A 13,178-nucleotide genomic window follows, 5' to 3' on the forward strand; every position below is an offset into this window, starting at 1 on the left:
CGTTTTTTAATCATTGATTTTGTTTATATTAGTTAATTTAGGAATTTTAATTATTTAAAAATAATAAATATGAGAATTTTGTATTTCTTGAACTTGTTTTTCTTGTCTAAACTTGCAAATTTTTTTATTATTTGAAATTTTTTTTTCTTTTTAACTTAAGGACAGCTTTTATTTTTTCTCTTACTTTAAAATGTGTTAAACTTTTTCCTTGTCTTTGGATTCGATAAAACATCGATTAACGACACTTTTTGATCTATCCAGAAAACCGGGAAATTCAGATATCCTGAATAGCGATAGTTACGAACATCGCGGATAATTTAGTTCTCTACTGTAGTAGTTATTATTTAGGTTATTGAGACAGAGATTTTTTATTATTGAAAATCTCTTTTGATTTAGACTGAAAATATGATTTTTTATATTTAAATGCTTAAACATATATGGTATTAATATATAAAAGTACTTTTGAAGTATTGAAGATTTGATGCTAAGAGGCATTTTTTCTCTTTTGAGTTTAGATTTCTTTCAATAAACTAACCCTCATATTTGTGTGTAGATATTATTTCGTAAAGTGTAATTTTTTATCCTTAAACTAATACAAAATAATACAATTCTTTTTTTTTTTAATAGCTTGGTTCAGGCATCCATTTATGCTATAAAAAATCCATGAATCGGCCGGATCTATATTGTTATAAACCTGGTAAGTTTTCATTTATAGTTAGTATTTTATTGCCACACTAGTAGAATTCACCAAGCAGAACTTGCACATGGCTGTTTAAAATGAATCAGATCAGTTCTGTGAATAAGATGTTTTTTTTTTTGCAGATTATAAAACTGAAGTGAGGTTTTTCATTCAACATAATTTATGTGTTCCAGTGCATTTTGTTTAAGTATAATTATAATATCAAAAAAAGTTTTTTAATCTACTGTATTAAATAAAGTTTATTTAGCAATATTATTTTAATCAAAACATTTATCATGGTTTTATATGATAATCATGAGAGCTCATAAGTTGCAATTGATTTATGACTAGAGCAATCAGTTTCATAACTTCTAATTTTATTCCATTTTTTTTCATCTACATGACTCACTATTTTCAATCATGTACCATTTTACACCATTTTTAAACTGAACATTATGATTCATTGCATTTCCATAAAATTTTGTCAACTTTCTTAAAATTTCTGCCTAGTGAACTGTTTCGCATGCACAAAATAATACATTGCAAGTTTTATCACACATTTTAGTGAAAATCTATCTCAAGGAAGAGAGATTCATCAAATGTGACTTGATATCCTGAAGGGTCATCATCAGGATATCAAATGTATCACTATGTGAATCATCAGGATATCAAATTATTTGATTATTTGTTTAACTTAAAAAAAAAAAATTTCGTATTGTTCTCCTAGCTCTAAAAACTAGAAACAGGACTTTTGAGTTTTCACAAATGTGCAGAATTCCACTGCAGACTTTTCGCAAATCAAAATCTTATAATCGGACAAAATGTTGAAACTTTTGTTAAATCACGTTAACAAGAGGTGTACATACGTGTGATTCTTCCTGCAATTCTACCCTTTTGGTTCGTAGAATTTTTGTTAGATAAATGAATGCTAAAAGGGGTTTTATCTATATTTTGATTGATTAAATAACATAAAGGTTATAGGTTCGATTTTAGTCAGTCTTTCAAGAAGACGATCTCGTGCAATCAACTTACGTCGGTAACGCCTTGGTCTGCGGGGATAGGCCAGTTTCTGTTGGTCGTTCTTGTGTTGATCACGACGTCCTCGGTTATCTGTTTAAAGTGTATTTAACTTCTGTTGAAGCCGATTATTTTATATTTATTCTTTCTTTTCATTACTCATTTATCACTCTATGAGAGTATGTCTACCAGCATAATATATTTTTAAAATAAATTTATTGCCATAGAGACTTTGTTTTCTTATTTGTTTTGTTGACAAACAGATACAATGATATTCCGTGGCAATCTCAGATGTCAATTTTCACAATTTTGAATATTTTACTACTAATATCGCAGAAACTGCTAATATCGCCATTCTTATTCGTGTCATTTTAATATCAAACATACATTTTCATATTTATCTTGTGGCACCAGGCATGGTGCGTAGTCGCCAAAGGAATCAGCTGAATGACGTACACTCGATAACCTTAAATAATAGTTAAATTAATTACAGTTTTTAATTACCTTTTACAGAATTAAATAGAGTAATTATTTAAAAAATAGTATGAGCCACTCACTATTGAATTTATTTAAATTGGTTTTGGCAAAACCTCATTTTTAAGAAATATTTCGGCTATATTAAATAAATTTTTAGGTTTTTTCCAAACTAAGACACCATTGATTCACTTGCTGTATGATGAAATGGTGTCTCTTGTTTAAGCATTGTTAGAGCGTTTTTTTTTAAAGAGTTCTGCTTTTCTTAATTTGAATGGAAATGACTAAAATCTTTGGATGTAGAAAACGCAGAGATTTGCCAAAATTCAGATTTAATAGATGTTGGACTAGAAATCACAAATACAATAACATCCTTATCTTCTTCAGGAAAAAATTCTATGTATTTAGGTGATATGTCTATGGCATGTGCAAAAAAGTTATTAAAACCATTGCCTCTTGAAAATAGGTTACTGTACCATCTTAAAATGTTGCATCCTGTAATGAGAATGGAAAACACTTTTATTAAGTCAGTAAGATATCTGGCAACAGTAACTCCAATCATTATAAATCCAGAAGAGGCATCTTTGTTACGTGGAGAACCAGAAGGTTATTCTTCTGACTCAAATGAATATGCACCAATTGATGTGTTTTGGAACTATTTTGTGACTTGTGATTTGATGTGTTTTTGTGTGTACTTGGAATATTTTGTGAAGAAAGATAATTTGGGAAACATCAAATATCCTCTTATAACAAAGCTTTTTAAAGCTCTTTTGTGCATACCACATGGGAATGCCGATCCAATATCAAGATTCATATTCATGAGCTTTTGAAACCCAATATCATGGCTCATAATGACCCATATCAAACATCTATTTTTGCATTTAAAGCTGATTTGAAAACTACGCAGTGCTATTCATATTAACAAAATCTAAAAATTACATGCATCATGGTTCGTATTTGCGCAATATAAAAATTCAATATTGCAACTAGTATTTCCACAGTTTTAAAATCCAATAGCTTGATTCATATTGAACAATTTTAAAATCCAATATCGCAATTCCACTGAGAAGTAATTTTTTTCTTGAATTAGTTACTATAAAGGTGTGATATTTCCCATTAGTATTTCATTTAATTATTAATGTCAGTTAAAAAGATTATTATGTTAAATATGAAACATGTATGTATGGCATATAAATTAATATCTAGATGTCACTTTTGTGTACAGAAAATTTTCAGGCTCTTTTACTTCGTGTCACAATCACCTCTGTTACTTACTCTCTTCTTCATGTTGCATGTACTAAAATTCAGAAATTTCTGATACCGTCTAATGGCCAACTGTAACATCTTTAACAGTAATGCAATTTTAAAATTTAAAAATTTTATATGATTGGAAAAACTTTTGATAATGTGAGGCATTTCTTTTAAACTGTGTTCAAATGGATCAAGGAGACCAGGGAAAACCTGGAATTATCAGGCAATTTGTTTACAAAGACCTGGAATATTCCTATATAATGCCTAGAAAATGACCAGTATTAAAATTGTCAGTAACAGTAACCAGTTATTGAGATTCAAGTTAAATAATTCTAACATCTATTACAATTATTTTTTGTAAAAGTTTCACATTTTAGTCAAACTGAAATGTTCCCTTTGTTCATTTAATAATAATCTTTTACACAGAAAATCTAATATTTCACATTATAAATAAAAGAATCAAAGTTTTCTGATGAACGTAGGGCTCAATTTTCATTTGAATTTACTAGGGAATTTTTTTTCTTAAATTTAGTGGGAACCCTGTTTAAGCATTCTCAAAATATGAACAACATTACAAAATTCATTTTTAAAAATTTTTAAAAAAATTTTTAAGTATGAAATAAAGTAATTTTTGGAATTTTACAAAATACAAAAAATAATCCCATGTTTATTTTAACATATTATAACAAAACGCACATGAGGTGCATTGTAGAAGAAAAGAGCAATTTGGTGTCTACTGACTGACAATTTTTTAGTGTTATATTTTATCACCCTGTGACCGATTAGCAACTGTTATTCCGCTACGCTATTTCATTTACTGTAGCATTTTTTTAAGTAGTTTGTTGAACTGTTCCTTATTTCTGAGTTTTTCCTGCAATTAAAATCTGTATAGTTATCCTAATATAGATCATGCATGAGCATAGTGATTGTGTATTCCCTCTTAATATATTGTTTATAATATGTAACAGGGAATTTTTTGTTCAGATTTGAGTGGCAATCCTTAATCGGTCTTTATTAGTTTTCTTTAGATTTTTAAAATATGTTGAAAATAAATATTGAAAATAAGTGTTGAAAATAAACGTAACCACAATATACTTCACTACAGCTAGAAATTTCACTGTGAGTAGCACTGTACCAGCTATCAAAAATACATAACAAAATTAAGTTGATGAATTTACAAAAAAATCAATACCAGGAAAGCGGGGGTCTATCCAAAATGGAAAAATTTGGCAAGGGATCTGCGAAACAAAAAGGTTCAGAAACCTCTGGTTTAAACAATATTTTACTAGTATAAAAAAATAATTTTTTCTTGAATAATATCTAATTTCATGCTTGAAGTTCCTTTCCCATCAGTACAAAGACCAAGGATTTTAATTGAAGTATGCCATAATTTTATAGTTCTCCAAATTTTAACGGTTTAGTTTTTACTGTTGTCTAAATATCTCATTTATCCTAACGTCTAATTTTGACGTATCTTATTTATTTATGTCATCTAAGAAATTGATTAAATCAGATAATGATTTGGATATGTTGTTAATGGATATGTTTGGATAAGGAAAAGTAACTGAATATAAAATTTAAAGACTCATTACTTTAAAAAAAATTATTTTCTAGTGAAGGCAAATGAATGATCATGTTGTATTTTCCCTCTCGCTTTCTGATTGTACTATTACGCTTGCCCAACCAGGAGATACACAGCTGCCAGTTACGTAAGTGCAAATAGAATTTAGTTTAGGTGTCTCATTGAAATATGTTTGATCAGTATTCAGGTAGTCATCTCTATGTACAAAAAAAAATATCATAAAAGCTACCACCTACTCCAACGCCGCTATTTTGTGTTTTTAACTTAATGTTGCATTTTGCTTTGCTGCCCAAAAACTATAACACCTAGAAACTTAAATTACTAAGGCTTTTCATTTGAATTTACTAGGGAATTTTTTTTCTGAAATTTAGTGGGAACCCTGTTTAAGCATTCTCAAAATATGAACAACATTACAAAATTCATTTTTAAAAATTTTTAAAAAAATTTTTAAGTATGAAATAAAGTAATTTTTGGAATTTTACAAAATACAAAAAATAATCCCATGTTTATTTTAACATATTATAACAAAACGCACATGAGGTGCATTGTAGAAGAAAAGAGCAATTTGGTGTCTACTGACTGACAATTTTTTAGTGTTATATTTTATCACCCTGTGACCGATTAGCAACTGTTATTCCGCTACGCTATTTCATTTACTGTAGCATTTTTTTAAGTAGTTTGTTGAACTGTTCCTTATTTCTGAGTTTTTCCTGCAATTAAAATCTGTATAGTTATCCTAATATAGATCATGCATGAGCATAGTGATTGTGTATTCCCTCTTAATATATTGTTTATAATATGTAACAGGGAATTTTTTGTTCAGATTTGAGTGGCAATCCTTAATCGGTCTTTATTAGTTTTCTTTAGATTTTTAAAATATGTTGAAAATAAATATTGAAAATAAGTGTTGAAAATAAACGTAACCACAATATACTTCACTACAGCTAGAAATTTCACTGTGAGTAGCACTGTACCAGCTATCAAAAATACATAACAAAATTAAGTTGATGAATTTACAAAAAAATCAATACCAGGAAAGCGGGGGTCTATCCAAAATGGAAAAATTTGGCAAGGGATCTGCGAAACAAAAAGGTTCAGGAACCTCTGGTTTAAACAATATTTTACTAGTATAAAAAAATAATTTTTTCTTGAATAATATCTAATTTCATGCTTGAAGTTCCTTTCCCATCAGTACAAAGACCAAGGATTTTAATTGAAGTATGCCATAATTTTATAGTTCTCCAAATTTTAACGGTTTAGTTTTTACTGTTGTCTAAATATCTCATTTATCCTAACGTCTAATTTTGACGTATCTTATTTATTTATGTCATCTAAGAAATTGATTAAATCAGATAATGATTTGGATATGTTGTTAATGGATATGTTTGGATAAGGAAAAGTAACTGAATATAAAATTTAAAGACTCATTACTTTAAAAAAAATTATTTTCTAGTGAAGGCAAATGAATGATCATGTTGTATTTTCCCTCTCGCTTTCTGATTGTACTATTACGCTTGCCCAACCAGGAGATACACAGCTGCCAGTTACGTAAGTGCAAATAGAATTTAGTTTAGGTGTCTCATTGAAATATGTTTGATCAGTATTCAGGTAGTCATCTCTATGTACAAAAAAAAATATCATAAAAGCTACCACCTACTCCAACGCCGCTATTTTGTGTTTTTAACTTAATGTTGCATTTTGCTTTGCTGCCCAAAAACTATAACACCTAGAAACTTAAATTACTAAGGCATGTAGAAGACTGTTCAGGAATTATGATGCTATTAAAAAAAATTAACATTCTATTATTTGTTCAAGAATTATTAACTGTTAAACTTGTTGTAAAAAATACCATACAGGCCCCTCTACAGTCCTTAAGAATTCAACTACTGAGTTGAAATTTGGCATGCTGAAAGGGCCACATTTGTATATGAACTTAACACAAAGTTTTTTTTTTTCTAAAATTCCAATTTGATTAAATGGCATTGCAATTTAATGTGCCTTTTTTGCAAACTCTTTCTCTACTTCTCCCCATGTTTTTGTTGTTGATTAACTTTAAATTATACTCTGTTGCCTAACATCTATAAGACTTAGAAACTTAAAATTACAAAGGTGTGAAGAATGGTACACAAAATGTTCTAGGGAATTAGGTATATATGATTCCATTGTTAGTTTAAGAATTATTGACTGTTAAACTTGTAGTAAAAAAAAAAGAAGAAAAAAAGCACATGTTCGTCAATCTACTATCTGTAAAACGTAACTACAGAGGTAAAATTTAATTAGCTAGTTGTACCATTTTATACTTTGATTTATTCTCAGCCTTTTTAAAAATTCGCATTTGTTCAAAAGCTATTGCAAACTTAAGTCAGTTTTTTTTCAGCTTATTTTTCTTTAAATATCGACTATTTATCCATTATTGTAAAAAAAATTTATTATAAAATTCTTGCTAGAGTCAAATCAATCTGAAGTAGCAAAAGAAAAAAAGAGATTGTGTGTTGCCCATTATAAATCTTAACATTTATAGTGACATTTTTTAAAAATAAAATTCAATGCAGAGTTTCCTATTTTAGTTATGGGACAAGTAAAATTACTTCTCATTTATTTACATGTTAACGAAATATTCTGTGTTTCTGTCGAAAATATTGCTGTTGAAGAAATAAAAATCAATTATGAGGGTTGGAAGGCGGAGATTCCCAGTATAATAAATTTGTTAAGTGTAATCTCTCTAGGTATCTTAAATATAAAAAAAAGTTTATTTTAAATGTATGTAAAATAAAATAAACTTATTTTTAGTAAATGAAAAGTTTTTTTTTTTTAAAGGAAAAGTTTTTTTTTAAAGAAGTATTAATTTAACAGGGGAAGAATGCTTTATTTCAAACCCAAAGCTTTCGTTGTTTTTCTGGAGAGCATATTTGTAAAGAAAGCACATTTTATGTCATCTTTAATTAAACAATCAACCTCGTAAGTGTCCCAGTTATTATTATCATTCGAAAAATTGGGAATATATATATATATTTAAAAGAAAGTTTTTTTCTGAATTAAATTTATTAAAACTTTTTTCGCTCCAAAAATACTTGGACTAACATAATCTAACCATTTAATAAGTTATAAATCTCAATATTTATAGTAAAAATTTTTTTAAAAAAAGGAAAACTTTATAGATAGTTATAAGTACTATTCCCAATTTTAGTTGTTATATATTTCGTCCACAAATAAAGCAAAGCCTCCTAATATATTAAATATCTTAAGTGTAATCTCTTTTGATATTTTAAATTTTAAAAAAATATTTATTAATTTTAAATGTATGTAAAGAAACAACTTATCTGTGTAAAAGAAAAGTTTTTTTAAAAAAAATAAGTATTAATTTAAAGTGGAAAAAAAGAAGTGCATCACCTTTATTTCAAACCAAAAGCTTTAATTTTTTTTCACTGGAGAACATATTCGTAAAGAAAGCACATTTGATTAAACAATCATCTTCGTAAGTGTCCTAGTTTTTTCCTTTAAAAACAAAAAAACAAAAATTTATGAAAAAATAATTAGTTTTTTATGAATTCAATTAGAGCCTTTTTCCACTCCAGAAATGCTCGGACTATCTCTTAGTACATTTATCCACTGATATTCCTACATTTATTGATTTTTCAAAGGAAATCAATTAAAATAATAAAAAGAGAAAAAGTTAATATGTAAAAGATCCTTTCGCAATAAATTTCTAACTAACTCCCTGGCATTACAGTCCATGTTGGACCATGGTCTCACTAACAATTTTCCTCCAAAGTCGCCTGTCTTTAGCTCTTTGTTTCCAGTATGAGACTTTTAGAGTCTTAAGGTCTTTTTCTACCTCGTCACCATCTCTTGGCCGGTCTTCCTCTTTTCCTCTGGCACTGCCCCTTGAATATTTTCTTAATGACTCTGTTTTCCTCCATTCTTTCAAGGTGTCCTAGCCATTGACTTCTCTTTGCTTTTACTTAATTTATTATACCTTTTTCTTTAAATGGTCTTGCAATTTCAAAATTGTATCGCCTGCTCCACAGATCACCCTCTTTGACCGGTCCAAAAATAATTCTAAGATTTTTCCTTTCCAGGTAATCAGCATTTTTTCTTGTTTCTGGGTTGGAGTCCATGTCTCTGATCCATAGATAAAGGTTGGTCTGATTATAGTTTTATAAACCTGAAGCCTCGTTATTACTTTTGATGTTAGCAATCTCTTAAGTGCAAAATAACTGCAATTTCTAGCATTTAGTCTTTGCTTAATCTCTGGCATAATATCATTGCTTTCAGTGACAACTGAACCTAAGTACTTAAATTCCCTAACTCAATAAATTTCACTTAGAATATTATTTGACATGTCTTCAATTTAATATCGTAAAAACAATTATAATTTTAATTGCATACTTTATTAATTATTTATTTTTATCTTCTAGGCTTATTAAATATTTAGCTTTTTATCTGCACAATTTTAATTTTGTTCTTTTTAGGGGTGCTTCTTTTATTCAGTTGCTGAAAAATGTCGGACCAGACAAATTCTTTAAAATCCTACTGTTTGCCCTGACTGAACAAAAGATACTTTTCCATTCACGGGGCCTGATGTTTTGACTAGTGTAGCCGAAGCTGTAGTAATGGTAACTGTTTTTCTATGTAGATTTATAAGACTCGTTATAAGCATAGTTAAGATCAGAGGAAATTTTCTCTTTTCACGCTTGCTATTAAAATGTGTATTACCGAAAATTACACCAAATTAATTGTTTTGTTCTTCTAAAAATTATCGTGACATGTTAGGTGTGTAGTGATTGGCTCAGGGCTAGAGAGTGAGTTGTTCACGCTCCTAATTAAATAATTAAAATGAAGACTATATACATATTTATATAACCGTCATTGTACAGCCGACCCAATTTTTGGGTTTACGACTATTAACGTTCACCTCTGTATCCTAAGTATAAAGTTAAGTAAGGTTTGTCAACAGCTCACAGACTGAAAATTTTATTTTCAATCATTAAAAGAAATTCACTAATTTTGCTGTCTAGAAGCATAGTATCCTTTTTAGGCTAATTATATTATATATATTACATTTAGGCTAATTATATTATATTCTTATTTATATTAGGCTAATTTATAAACTTAAAAATTATTCTATCAATGCACACACATAAAATTAAGATAGAAGCAAGTTAAGACAAACCACAAATGGTGAAAATCAGAACTCATTTGTCTTGTATACCGTTAAAAACAAATTTTGTGATTGCTGTTAAAATATATTTTATAGTTGCCCCACTTAATAAATATGAGCTGTTATTTAAGAGAAGTCAATTAGCTATTTATTAGCAATTTTTTATGCTATTTATAAGAAGAAATGACAATGATCAGGAATTACCCCAGTGAACAATAATTACCCCATCTATAAGGGGCAGCATTTGATAGAGTTTCCTATAATCAATTAGAATGTTTACAGTAGATGTGAAACAATTAAACAAAAGCTTACACTATTTTTATATCAAAGAAAAAGAAAGTAACTCAATATATTTTTTATTAAGAGAAGGAGGATGATCTTTGCAGAAATGTACACATTTTGAAACCCATCTTTGAAATGGAAAATACAGAAAGCAGTTTAAAGGATACTTATTTTATTAGATTAAACAAAAAACTATTATTAAGTAAATGTAGTTATACTTTAAGAAAGTGTACAAGCATTCTTGTCCATGTCTCAAATTAAAAAAAATATATTTATATTTTTGTAAATAAAACTTAGGTGATCATTATTTTCCCCAGAAGCAGAGTGATCGTGAATTACCCCGGGTAACCCTATTTCACAAAATATGGGATGAAATTCATGTCACTGAGACAAAATAATGTTTCACTATATGTTCTTACCTTCTTTTCTGTTGACTACTGGATTGGCATTTCTTGGATCTTTCATCCTGTCTTTCCATAAAAGAAAAGGAATTATTTAGAATATGATCGTCATAAAAACAGTTAAAAATCAACAAAATCAAAACTGTTTCTTATATTTTATAATTTTTGTTAAAAACAATTTTTTTACTTAAATGAAATTAATTTTGATTTAAATGAAGGAGAAAGATCATGTATTAAAATTATGGCAAATATTTTTATTTTTAGTAACTGACAATAAATTGAGTGTTTAACAACTATCTTTTTTATGCTCAATGCATATTGTATTTTAGCATAAACTACTGATGATTTTGATAAAAAATAATTATAATTGGAAAAGACTATAAAATTTAGTCGTGAATTGTAGGGGAAAATTTAGAGGACAGGTCTAAATCTAAAGTAAATAATTAGACCTGAAACTTTAACTTATTATGCATCGTTTTTTGAAGTTGGATAAAATATGTGAACTACTAAATATTTAATAATATTAGAATAAAATTACAAAATAATAATAAGTTAAATATTTTTCTAAAATAATGAAGTTGTTTTTAAAGTGAAAAATTTTCTCTTACAATTTTTTTGATTCTAATTTAAAAAAAGAATAAGATATGTATGAAAAAAATAAGACATTAGCCAATTAGAATTAAAATAAATAGATAAATTCTAAATAAAGCTTTTGTTATTCAGGCCTCCCACTCAATTTTAGAAATAAAATTTCCTGAATTTTTGAGAAAACTTTTCAGCAATTTCTGGATTATATATTTCATCTACACAGTTAGCATCACAAATTAAATTTTAATTAAACAATTAATTAAAGTTACTTTATTGTTGAAAATATGTCAAATATAAGTTTCTTTTGAAGTAAATTAATTTTATAACAAATTTAATTTTAAAACGTAATAATAGTTTTATAACAAATTAATTCATTTTATAACAAATTTAATTGTAAAATTAAACTTAATATAAAGATTTGAAATGTTCTTATACCTTTACAGCAATTCATTAAATGCAAAAAGAAAAAAGATAAAAACAACAAAATAAAAATTAAAAGTAAGGTCCTTCTATTTAATATGTCATTTTGTTATTCATTTATTTAGTAAACAAAATATATTATATTGAGTATCAAAACAAATAAATTGTTTATAAATATTTGTTTTATTTATTTATTTTTTGGTGGCTTAAAAATTATTTAAAATTACATCTCATATCTAATCAAAAGTATTTTTTGAAACAATAATTGACGCTCGCGGTTTAGATTATTCAAATAATGTTTTTTACAGTCCTTCAAAGAAAAAAAATGGCTACCGAAATTGAGCAAATTATTAAATTAAGCAATGCTTCTGAAAAATGAAAGAAACATTTGTTATTAATGACTAAGAAATTATAAATTCTTCTTTTATTAGATAGAGTTAATTGAACTTTTATTTATGAAAAAAATCTTCTAATTCATTTTAAAACTAAACTAGCAGCTTACAGGAGAGCATAAAATGAAATAGCCAACTAAAAAATTATTGTTATAGAACATAATTTCTAAAAACTTAACAAATACAATTAAAACGAATAAAACTAATTATAAAAAGTATGTAATTAATAAAATAATTGCATGAGCTGAGGAGAAAAAACATTTTACTTACTTGCTCTTTTAAAGTGTTTAGTTCTCTCTTTTTGCAACGAAGAAAGTAGACCCCTTTGGGACTAGGGACTAAGCAAAGATTCATTTGGCAAGAAAGTTTTTAAAAAAGGAGTATTTATCTCCTTTTTTTAGAAAACTTTCTCGCCTAACGAATCTGTACAATCAAGGACCACCTACTGGGCAGATTTTCCCTACTTGAAAAGAATGTTTCTTAGAATTGGGGGTAAGGAACAAAATGTGCTTCCTTCCCGTCTCTCTCCCACATTCTTTTTACTTCAAGGACTTCAAACATACTTATCTGGTGATTTCAAACAGTAATCAATATCTATTTTGAATTATTAAAAACTATTTCTGGTCCACATAATAAAAAACTAATATGCACTGAAACCTTTTATTAACTATTAGCGATAAGCAAGCTTTCTCAATTAAAAAATTATTGAAATCAAAATTCATTTCAGTACTTTTCGTAAGCAAATTTTTTATACATATAAACTGGGAAATAATGCTTACATATATGTTTTGATTCGCGAAGCAGTAAATTAGAATATCGTTTCTTTATAATAAACAGTAAAGCTGCTATAATTAAACAGATTTAAGTAAATAAACCATTTTTTTGTTTTTCATCAGCTTTTCAACAGTTTTAGTATATAAAAAACACATTC

The 13,178-nt window shown here is 27.5% G+C and overlaps 1 protein-coding gene and 1 long non-coding RNA gene across 8 annotated transcripts in view; one reads left to right on the forward strand and one right to left on the reverse strand.

Annotated features, from left to right (window-relative positions):
- Positions 1-13,178, forward strand: part of LOC122273032 (DENN domain-containing protein Crag-like) — a 66,110-nt gene that overhangs the window by 31,015 nt on the left and 21,917 nt on the right. For 3 of the 7 annotated variants that reach the window (XM_087155270.1, XM_087155269.1, XM_087155268.1), the window contains exons 7-8: positions 628-697; positions 9,476-9,619. In XM_087155270.1, the coding sequence (XP_087011396.1) occupies positions 628-697; positions 9,476-9,501 (96 nt within the window). In that variant the 3' untranslated portion in view covers positions 9,502-9,619. Of the gene's footprint in view, positions 1-627; positions 698-5,035; positions 6,552-9,082; positions 9,143-9,475; positions 9,620-13,178 lie in introns of all 7 variants that reach the window. The other 4 variants (XM_087155265.1, XM_087155271.1, XM_087155266.1 and 1 more) reach the window with 2 other exon arrangements.
- LOC147802055 (uncharacterized) lies at positions 8,385-12,674 on the reverse strand. The gene is made up of 3 exons (XR_015430520.1): positions 12,518-12,674; positions 10,866-10,916; positions 8,385-8,498 (listed from the first exon to the last, which is right to left on the reverse strand). It is a non-coding gene; the product is annotated as an uncharacterized LOC147802055 (long non-coding RNA).

The sequence above is a fragment of the Parasteatoda tepidariorum genome, chromosome 11, assembly GCF_982258835.1.
Source record: "Parasteatoda tepidariorum strain Cologne lab strain chromosome 11, Ptep-v5.0, whole genome shotgun sequence".
Classification (NCBI taxonomy): domain Eukaryota; kingdom Metazoa; phylum Arthropoda; class Arachnida; order Araneae; family Theridiidae; genus Parasteatoda; species Parasteatoda tepidariorum.